We start from the raw sequence: 11,577 nt of genomic DNA, 5'->3' as shown, positions 1-11,577 counted from the left end.
GGGAAGGGAGAGTGATAACTAACCATTAAAAGAGCTGCGGATCTCCGTAGGAAACAAATGTCTGTTGGATCCTTTTTTCCCCCCAATGACCGACATGAGGGCACTTACTGGTTGCGTCCATAGACATTAGTTTGTTGTTAGATCCCATCCAAGTCAACTGCATTAGGACCATTTGTGAGATTTATATAAAAAAAATAAGTATCGGACCCCTATACAGCTGAGCCAATACCTGCGACTGAATATACATCAAGATATTTATACCCCATTAGCCAACATCCTCCACTGAACATTATTTTATACAAATTAAGGGGATAAACATGAACACTCATGGCTATGGCACCAATGTATGATTGGTTGGGGTTTGATCCCAGAATCCCCCACCGATGGTAAATATGAAGGCGACGGGGCACTCGCATTCCCTGCATTGTGTATACTCGCACAGCCCCATACATAGGAGTGTCATTGTGCCTAGTACTGCAGCTAAGTCCCATTCACTTGCAATTCCAGGTACATCTATCCGTATAGATCCTTCAGTCTGATTGGCGGGGGTCCCGGGGGTCAGATGCCCACTATCAAAAACTAAGAATAGGCCACCAATGTTTAATAAGTGGAAAACCCATAACCCCTTTAATATGTACTGTATTATAGAATCATAGTGATATGCAATCACACCCTACATATATAGTACTGGGGTCTTATTATCTAGCAGGGGGCTTTTGGCCCCACAGGCACATAGGCATGGGTGATACAGCAAGCTCTGCGCCAATTATAGCCGCACCCGCGAGTCTTGCAGACATTTTTGGAGCAGATACACTCTATGCACAATGGAAAGGGTTACCTGATGTTATACTACGTCAGTGCTGATAGTCGAACTATCCTGAATTAAACCTATAAAAGGCCGGTAGCCTTTCTATATATTGTTCCCAATGCATTAACGTACGTGCGGCTTTGTGTGTTCTGCACCGTTATGTACTAATGGAAGGAAAAACTATAAACCGTGACAGAGACTGTAAACTGACTCAAAGAGAGGATGGCTGATGAAAAAGCGCTTCTGATCTGCTATTTTCAGGATTATGTTTTGTACAGGGAGAAATCACATCATCTTCCCCGGCTGTAGGAAAACTGCAAATCGTACAAATAGCTAATGAAATAGTAAAAATATTTATACCCTCGAAGTGTACTGATTTTACCGCACACTACTACATTTTCTTGGTCTATATTACATAAATCGTGGTACGGCTTTAAAGCGGTTTTCCGTAGTTAACACTTTTATGTGTCAGTGCTTTTAACCCCTGAATGTGATTACATTTGTAATGTACTTATTGTATCAAAATTGGCCCCGTTTCCCGATGCTGCCATGGGGCACATGACTGGTGACGTCACTCTTTTTGCCCCCTCCGTTTACGAGCTGTATACCAATCACATGGTCAAACTGTTAAAAGTTTCTGCCTGGTAGACGTCACGTCACTAGTGACGTGCGGTGTATGGGCTGTTCGGTTATACAGCCAGCAACGTGCATGCGCGGTCCCTAGTGTTCTCTCGCTTATCCGCTTGTCAAGGCAGAGAACACTAGGGACCGTGGATGGCATCTGATAATCCGTAAAGTCTGGTAATATGGCACTAAAGATTTAGGAGTTGATTTCATGTCATTTTATTTTGGGCTTCCCATTCCTAAAGGTTTTCTCTCTTTGTGATTGAGTTTTAGATATTTACTAGGTTTGTCTGGTGATCCAGAATATCTGATAATCCAGCACATTCAACATCCCATCTATGGCGGATCAAAGACACCTTTTACAATCCAATAAACTGAATACAGTGACCCGCTGGAGTGTTGATCAGCCGCTATTCACACCACGTCATTGACATATTTTACTAAATCTCAGCGAATAAACAAATGTTGTGAGCAAATTGGCAAAACTATTTTTTCTTTGCCTTTTAAGAGATCCACCAGCAATTATCCTGAACAACACTTTCATTTAGGGGGCGAAGGTTGCCAATAAAGTCAGAGCAGCACCTGTTCCCTCTCTCTTATATTTACTCATCAAGGCCTTTTGTTCAGTACATTTTAGCAGGAGTGGATGGAGCTGTCTGTGTATCAAGAAGATTCCCACACATTGTGCACGCCACTTATTACCAATGTTATTTCAGAAGAAAAGACAGATCATATTATATAATATATATATAAAAAGGTTAAAAGAAAATTACTGTGCAAATTTAGGCTGTAGAGTTGCTGCCCCCTCATGGTCAATGTGTAAAATGCATCAATATATACTATGATTCAGGAGGTTATGTTAGGCTTCGTTCACATCTGCGTCAGGTCTCCGTTCATGGGTTCCGTCTGACCTTTCTGTCAGGGGAACTCATGAACGGAATCCCAACGGAAACCATAAACAATGGTGACAAACGGAAACCATTTGCACCGAATCCGTCACCATTGAAATCAATAGTGATGCAAACGGAAACCTACTGTTTCAGTTTGGGTTCCGTTCATGGGTTCCCCTGACGGAAAGGTCTGACGGAACCCATGAACGGAGTCCCGACGCAGATGTAAATTAAGTCTTCGAGAAATAATAATTTAAAAACAATTCTATGCAGTTGTCATATAGTGACCAGGCCGGTTTGTTGCTTGGTATCCACTGGAAAGCACAATGAACACATAAAAGTAATAAAGGTAGTATAAAAAAGACGCATCATTATTATTAACCCTTACCTCCGCCCTGAGACTCTTTGTGTCTGTCTGTTTCGTAGATATCACGGGTTCTTTTACCGCTTTGCGATCCACTTTGTGTTTTCCTGCAGAACCAGCATTTATCTTTGTAGAAAAAAGGGAAAAGTTAAAAACAATAAACTGCAATAACCATATGGATCAGAATCAATTCATTGTAATACTGAACCAAATGAAAAACTTTAGAACTATCCATTGAATTTATCTGGATTCACACGCAGCGTTTTTAGGAAAAACGCTACGATTTAGTGGCGTTTTTCGTCATGTTTTTAGCTGCAAAAAAATCTGCGGCCTTATAATAGGTTAAAGTAAATGGGGAAATATAAAACTACACACTGCAGTTCTTAAGGTGGCGCTTTTCTTCGTTTTTCATAGCCTTTGGGTATATTTACACGGAGCGGTTTTGCTGCGGTTTTAGCAACGCGGCCAAAAAACACACTGCAAAAAGGCATGCAAACGTTTATACCGAGAATTTTCAGCTGTTTAGCAGTTAGCATGGAAACCGCGGCAAATCGTGGTAAAAAAACGTATGCGTTTTGGCAGTTCAATTGCCGGTCCGTCTGCAAAATTGCACCGTGTGAACACACCCTTTATGTTTTGTGTGCTATTAGGAGGGGTAAATCAGGTAAATTGCTTCAAGGCTTCCTTGCTTAGGAGCCTTCAATACATTGACCCTCGCCAAGGCTTTTGATTTGGGTATTGTATGGCACTGGTATTATTGGGCACAGCATGACACGACACAGTGGTATTATTCATCACTGTGAATTGGCCATTGTGTGGCACTGTTATTTAGGTGCTGTATAAATATTAGGCTAATTTCCCAGAAGGCCTCCACATGCATTGATATACATATATAATAATGGAATCCATACCTTAGACTTGATTATTATTAGAGTCTTAAGAGATTTGGTTCTATGTGCACAATACCATTTGCTCCTCTGCCATCATAATTATTTTTTTATTATTTTGTTTTTACATTTGCTTTCATCATGGGGCACTGCACCCCTGACTGCAACGAAGATTTTCGAGATTAATAATTCACCTGACTCTTTAATGCCATCTGTGCCTATTTTTAAAGAGTTTTTCCAGTTATTTCTGTCCTGGCTTTCTCCTCCATTGTATGAATGGAATCTCTATGGGAGTAGGGGGATTGCACTGCTACCAACCTGGGTGCATGTACAGTTTCATATAGGAACTACTACTACTTAGGTATAGTAGAGCCTTTGTAGACACAGCAATATGTGTATGACAGTAGCCTACACAAGAGTGACAGACATGGAGAGGGGGAGGCAAGAGCAGAGAAGTATTTGTTTGTTGCATACAAATTGGGTAACCGGATGTCTAAAGACAGGTTTCAATTCCATGGAATTGCAGCTCTGGAGCACAAACTGCTACTATAACAAGTGGTTCAGGAGTTTGGATTTCTTTTTCTTAGGCCTAAGTAAAATAGGTCTGTCCTGGTGACAGATTCCTATTAACTAAAAATGTCATAAATTACAGCGGAGGTGAAATTCTGGTATGCATAAAGATTTCTACTTTTAAATAACTGAATTTTGTATAAGAATCAATGCAAAAACCCTGTTTTGGTTTGATGTTACCTTTTTCTTCTTCCTGCTTTTTGAAGATCCCTTTTCCTTTGCATTCCCTGTGTCAATAGATTGAGGTGCAGGCTGATCTTTGGGTTTCCATGTAGGTTGAAATGTAAGCTGATCTATAGGTTGCACTGTTGGTTGTCCTACAGCTTCTAGTGCAGGTTCTACTGAATGGTCTTGTACTAAATCTTTAGCAAGTTGTACTGAACTTTTTACTGCATCTTTAGCTGCATCTTCTATTGAATCCACCACTATAGGCTTTACATAAAGGTCCATGGTGTTTGGCAATGCAGGTTTTTCTGTAGGTTGCATTAAATTTTTGAATGAAGGCTGAGCTGGTGACACAATTGAACGGTCCACTACATACTTTTCAAAAGGTTTCTTTTCTCGTTGCACTACATGTTCTCCTGAATAATGAATTGAAGTTTGCATTGAAAGTTCTGCAGCAGTTTTCATTGCCATTGCAGGTTCCACAATAGGCTGCATTGAATGTTTCATTGTAGATTGCACCATAAGCTCTTTTGTAGGTTGCACAGAAGGTTGAAATGCAGATTGTTCTGCAGATTGCAATAAAGGCTCCACTGCAGGAAGTATTGATGAAGACACTGATGAAAGTTGTTCTATACTTTGCACCAAATGGTTTTCTAAAGATTGAATTGGGGATTCTGTATGTTTTTCTGTTGGCTTTACTGTTGGATGTATGGATATTTCTACAGTGCTTTGCTCTATTCTTGAAACTTCTGTTTGAACTGAAGGTTCCAGCTCAAGGTGCACTGAAGAGACTACAGCAGATTGAACTGATGTTTTCACTGTAGACTTTACTGAAGGCATCACATCAGAAGGCATTGGAGTCTCCATTTGTGCTAATGGTTCCACTGTGGACTGCAATAAATCTCCCTTCATAGGTTGCACTAAAGGTTCTGATGTAGAATGCAGCATAGGTTGAGCTGAAAGTTCCATTATAGGCTGCACTGGTGCTTCTACTATAGTCTGCACTGATGGTTTTATTGTCAGCTGCACTGCTAGTTTTATAGTAGGCTGAACTAGTAGTTCTGCTGTAGGCTGGATAGATGGCACTACTGTCGGCTGCACTGGTGGTTCTACTGTAGGCTGGATAAATGGTACTCTGGTCATCTGCACTGGTGGCTCTACTGTAGACTGCACTGACTGTTCTGTTGTAGGCTGCACTGCCAGGTCTACTGTATGTTGCACTGATAGTTCTGCTGTAGGTTGCACTGATGGTTCTACTGAAGGCTGCACTGACGTTTCTACTGTAGGTTGTACTGATGGTTCTACTGTAGTTTGCATTGCTAGCTCTACTGTAGGTTGTACGGATGGTTCTACTGTAGGTTGCACTGACTGTTTTACTGTAGGTTGCAATGATGGTTCTGTTGTAGATTGCACTGATGGTTCTGCTGTAGGTTGTACTGATGGTTCTGCTGTAGGTTGTACTGATGTTTCTACTGTAGGCTGCACTGATGGTTCTGCTGTAGGCTGCACTGATGGTTCTGCTGTAGGCTGCACTGATGGTTCTGCTGTAGGCTGCACTGATGGTTCTGCTGTAGGCTGCACTGACGGTTCTGCTGTAGGTTGCACTGACTGATTTACTGTAGGCTGAATGGATGATTCTACTGTCAGCTGCACCGGTGGTTCTATTATAGGTTGCATTGATGATTCTACTGTAGGTTGCACTGATGGTTCTGCTGTATACGACACTGGTGCTTCTATTGTAGGTGGCCCTGAAGGTACTACCGTTGGGGGCACTGATGGTTCTACTGTAGGCTGCACTGATGGTTTTGCTGTAGCTTGTACTAATGGTTCTACTGTAGACTGCACTGGTGGTTTTACTGTAGACTGCACTGGTGGTTCTGCTGTAGGTTGTAATATTGGTTCTACTGTATGCTGCACTGATGGTTTTGCTGTAGGTTGTACTAATGGTTCTACTGTAGACTGCACTGGTAGTTTTACTGTAGACTGCACTGGTGATTCTGCTGTAGACTGCACTGGTGGTTCTGCTGTAGGTTGTAATATTGGTTCTACTATAGGCTGCACTGATGGTTTTGCTGAATACTGCACTGGTAGTTTTACTCTAGGCTGCAGCGATTGTTCTACTGTAGACTGAACTGTCTGTTCTACTGTAGCCCGCATGGATGGTTCTACGGTCAGCTGCACTGGTGGTTTTACTGCAGGTTGCACTGGTGGTTTTACGGCAGGTTGCACTGATGTTTCTACTGTAGGTTGCACTGATGGCTTTACTGTAGACTGAACTGACGGTTCTACTGTAGGCCACACGGATGGTTCTATGGTCAGCTGTACTGGTGGTTTTACTGTAGGTTGAACTAATGGTTGTACTGCAGGCTGCATAGATGGTTCTACTGTAGGTTGTACTGGTGGTTCTACCCTAGGTTCGACTGGTGGTTTTACTGTAGATTGCACTGATGGTTTTACTGCAGGTTGCACTAATGGTTTTACTGTAGGCTTCATTGCTAGTTCTAGTGTATGTTGCATTGCTAGTAATGGTGTAGGTAGTACTGATGGTTCTACTGTATGTTGCATTGCTAGTACTGGTGTAGGTAGTACTGATGGTTCTACTGTAGGTTGCACTGACTGTTTTACTGTAGGTTGCAATGGTGGTTCTGCTGTAGGTTGCACTGATTGTTCTGCTGTAGGTTGCACTGACTGTTTTACTGTAGGTTGCAATGATGGTTCTGTTGTAGGTTGTACTGATGGTTCTACTGTAGGCTGCACTAACCGTTTTACTGTAGACTGTACTAATGTTTTTACTGTAGGCTGAATGGATGATTCTATTGTCAGCTGCACTGGTGGTTCTATTATAGATTGCACTGATGATTCTACTGTAGGTTCCACTGATGGTTCTGCTGTAGGTTGTACTGATGGTTCTACTGTAGGCTGCACTGATGGTTCTAGTGTAGGCTGCACTGACCGTTTTACTGTAGACTGCACTGGTGGTTCTACTGTAGGTTGTACTTGTGGTTCTACTGAAGGATGCAGTATTGGTTTCAGAGTAGTTTGCTCTGAAGGTTCAAGTACAGATTGCACAGACAACTGCACCGCTAATAGCTCTGAGGTTTCATCTGCAGAATACTTTGAAGGTTCCATAGTTGGTTGCGCTAAAGTTTCCAATGTAAGCTGCATTGATTGTTCCACACCAGATTGTACTATAGTATTCTGAACCAAAAGCTTCACCCTAGTTTGTAGTGAGGACTCCAAAGCAGATATCTCTGGAGGTTTCACAGCAAATTCTGCTGAGGGTTCCTCTGAAGATTGTAACACATCTACCGTTTCCTGAACTGAGACCTCCACCACAGGTTGGGCTGTAGTTTGCTGTGTTGGCTGTACTAAAGATGACACTGTAGCCTTCATGAAGTAGTCTTCTTTAACTTCCAGTGTAGTTTGCAGTGAAGTTTCCTCTGTTGACCGTCGATGCTCTGACTTCTTCTTGGACCCTTTCTTAATTTTCTTCTCCTTGTGTTTCTCGATAATGGGAGGCTGCTCTATCACTTGCGTCAGATGATCTATTAGTTCTAAGTATCCTCTCATTTTGCTTTGATGCATGTCCATCGCCTCCTCGATCCTTGTGATTCCCTTTGAAGAAGAGTTCAGCTTTACATTTTCTGCTAGTTGAGACACCTGATCTAGATCGCTCTGCAAACCTTTATACTCATCACGCAATGCCTACAACACAAAAGGCAATGTAAAGGATTAAATTCAATGTCACATTTGAAAACACAGAAATTCATGGTCGGTGGTTATTTGACCTAACAAATAATATTAGTATTACAGTTCTTAGCGCTAAAGGGGTGCTCTTTTGTTAAAAGGGTCCTCAGACAATAAAGGCCGTTTTACACCGACCGATAAGCGTCTGGTGCAGCGAGCGCCGATCAACAAGACATCGTTGATGGGCGCTTGTTTACTCCTGTCACAAGGTGCTATGTGTGGGGACGAGTGGCCGTTACTCCGATCGCTCTTCCCCATACATTATTATCATGGCGGCAGCGAGTCTCTCTTTTTACACAGGGAGATGTGCTGCCGACAACAGAACGCTCGTCTGCCCGATAATCGTCCAGTGTAAAACCCCCCTAAGTTGATCAAGGGTGTCCCATTACTCAGATGTGATCTATGGGGTAACTCAGCAGCAAGTGCTTTGTTTCTCTGCAGCGCCAGCACAGGGCAAATTAAGCATTACATAGTTCCCCTTAAAATCAATTATCTCTAATGTATGAACATGCCGGGTCCTCTAGACCGAGAGATACTCTTTATAGCAACTCTCCTTTCAGGCTGCTAGATGAGGGTCCTGAATGGGAGACCCCTCTAATACGCCAGCATCCCTTAATAGGTATTAAAGGGGTTGTCTTTTTACTGGGTGGCAAAACCTTCATAAATGGGGACAAGGAGAAGAATTTTGTTGTCATTTTGTTGAAACTTTAGGGAGAGGGTTAGGAAAAAAGGGAAATAGAACTGGAGGAGAAATATTAAACTCAATTAAAAAAAATTTGAAAAAAAAGGACACAGAGAAAGGTGAGCAGGCCTGTTCACATCTGCGTTAGAGGCTCCATTAGGGGCCCCAGTCACAGATCTGGACGAAAATACTGGAACCAATAGTGCAACATGCTGCATTATTGTTTCAGGTAAATCCATGGCCACCATTAGAGCAATCCGACAGCGCCCATTACAGTCAATGAGTTCCGTGGGTCAATGAAAGCGTCGGTTCCGTTACATGGGTGATAACATCAGTGCCCGATGGTATCAGTCATGTAACGGAATCGGCGCTTCTGGTGTTTTCGTTGTTCTGCTCCTCTGACGAAGCAGAACAGAAACACTGACGCAGGTGTGAACAGGCTTTTAATGGCACTGTATTTTCTGTGTTTTGCCTTTGTTTTTCTCACAAGTAAACATTAACAATGGTCATAGACAGTAAATATTTGTTGGTAGATCAAGAGAATTCTAGTTGGACTTGCTAACAACATCTACGTTGGGCCATAGGGATTTAATCATAAAAAGTTCCCACCAACAAATATATAATGTCTACCTTAAATCTGTCCGTACACATTCAAAAGCTTTCAGCCAATAGTTATGTTCCTTACGCCCTCCATTCGCCATTCTGAGCATGCATGTTTATTTTACTAGGGAGAAGGATAAGTGGAGGAAAAGCTTCGGAGACTTTCTATTGAGTCCGTACGCCGCTACATCTATTTCTGGAAAAAGCCGAACAGAAACTAAGCGGCTCAGCATTGACACGAGCGATTCTGCGGCTTAGTTTTAGCGATTGGTGGGGGTCTCAGTGCTCGGACCCCCACCAATCAAAACTTCTGACATGTCACTATAACATGTCAGACGTTTGTTGAACGTTTAGTTACCCTTTAAGTCTATTGTATTGTTTTGTGTAATGCAATGATAAAAGTTAAGTAAAATCTCTGATTTACAGACTAAAAAAAAGCCAAAAAATAACAAAAAAAGTGACAATTTCAAGGATTCATAAAGTGAAAACTGCTGAAAAGAGTAAAAGTAAGTGATGTAAAAACAAAGAGAATAGTGAAGAAACGAAAACACAAAAAAAGTTTGCAAAGGATAAAGAACAATAACAAAGCAGATAAAACAAAAGAAACGAAGGAGGAAATGGGAGTGAAAAGAGAAAGCAATGAAAGAGGAAACGCTTAGGATTTTCGATTTACATAGAAGAGGCAGACATTAATGTGTTAGGGTCCAGCTGAAAAGCAGAAGAGGATAACTGCTCCATTTAAGGTAGAATTTGGACAGATTGGCTGCTCCCATGTTCTTTTCCACAAGTATGAGACATTAGAATCTCCCTTTGTGACTTTCTTATAAGCTTTTTACCTGACGAGCAATGACCCGAGTTGCATTGCAAAAGGGCTTCTCTGACACAAAAAAAATAAAATAATTAACTACTCCTGTTTCAGGACAATTTTCTCCCTGAATAAAGTGTATTTCAAAGGTTATATATCCAGGAGCCTTCCTAATTGAGCAATGTTCTATTGAGAAATGTATTATCACAGACAATTGCACCTGTAATTTCTGTCTCTTCAGCTCGCACGGTGCGTTTTCCCGTGATGAGCGGCTAAAATTAAGAAGCTCTTCATAAAAACTTGTCATTTTGTTATTCAGGGCATTGGAGAGACTTTCATATTGTCGATGTCCTTCAAGGCGCCTTTCCAGTATCTGCATTGTATCCTATAAATAAGACAAATAAATAATTGGCTGAATATATCTTCTATGGGGGTCCGGGATTATATAGGTCTCCAGTACAAAACCATACGGGGGTACAACTGAAAATCTATTATGTTTAAAGGGCATTTCTAAGTACAATGTAAATACATCACCAATAAATAGAAGTTTTTATGTCAAGTTGTCTAAAGTACTTTCTAGTATCCTTCCCCTGTGGTGCTACTTAAAAGGGTAGTCCAGGATTAGAAAAACGTGGCTGCTTTCTTCCAGAAACAGCGCCACACCTATCTACAGGTTGTGTGTGGCATTGCCGCTCAGCTCTATTCACTTCAATGGAGCTTAGATGCAAAACCAGACACAACCCATGGACAGGTGTGGCGCTGTTTCTGGAAGAAAGCAGCAATGTTTTTCTAATCTGGACAGCCCCTTTAAACGGAGATGACAAAAGAACCCTATTGTAATCTACTATGGGGCCCTTGGAGAGAGAGGACCCAGCACTAGCTGGATTTTTCCCCTTTATTAGAGAGGTTATAACAAGATTACGATTTATAACCTATCCACAGGAAAGGGAACCCCACCAAGTACTAGAATGGGGGTCAGAGCCCTCCGTTCCTCCTCACTGCACAACTGTAGTAAAGAGAACTTTGAATTAAGTGGCGGTCGAGTATGCGCGGTGCTACTCCATTCAAAGTCTACAGGACTGCCGGCAGTGAGGAGGAACGGGGGGCCTGGCGCCCCGTTCTTGTGATCGGTGGGGGTCCCCGTGGTGGAGCCCCCAGTGATCAGACACCTATGTAGAATTAAATTTTCCAGAAAAACTGTATTGTCTGCAAACAAGGGTGTTGGAAATTTGCCCAAGGTTCATGGAAAGGGCATGGAGGGGGTAACAAAACCTTCTGTAGCAAAATTAGTCACCAGGTATCTCATTATGATCTTTGCTTTGGGGCACCCTACCCAGAAGTTGCGGCTGTAGTACAGACCCTAAAATAAGACCATGTGACAGCTGCATAAATCTGCTTCTTCCATGCATTTTACATAATTGACAACCCAAACGTT

General features: G+C 42.0%; 1 protein-coding gene across 3 annotated transcripts in view; it reads right to left on the bottom strand.

Annotated features, from left to right (window-relative positions):
* SYNE2 (spectrin repeat containing nuclear envelope protein 2) overlaps positions 1–11,577 on the bottom strand; it is a 257,014-nt gene that overhangs the window by 138,865 nt on the left and 106,572 nt on the right. For all 3 annotated transcript variants that reach the window (XM_075843762.1, XM_075843764.1, XM_075843763.1), the window contains exons 40-42: positions 10,363–10,527; positions 4,324–8,013; positions 2,711–2,812 (exon numbers count right to left, since the gene is read on the bottom strand). In XM_075843762.1, coding sequence (XP_075699877.1) covers positions 2,711–2,812; positions 4,324–8,013; positions 10,363–10,527 — 3,957 coding nt within the window. The remainder of the gene's footprint in view (positions 1–2,710; positions 2,813–4,323; positions 8,014–10,362; positions 10,528–11,577) is intronic.

The sequence above is a fragment of the Rhinoderma darwinii genome, chromosome 12 (genome assembly GCF_050947455.1).
Source record: "Rhinoderma darwinii isolate aRhiDar2 chromosome 12, aRhiDar2.hap1, whole genome shotgun sequence".
Lineage (NCBI taxonomy): Eukaryota > Metazoa > Chordata > Amphibia > Anura > Rhinodermatidae > Rhinoderma > Rhinoderma darwinii.
This window is presented reverse-complemented; position numbering and strand designations above follow the sequence as displayed.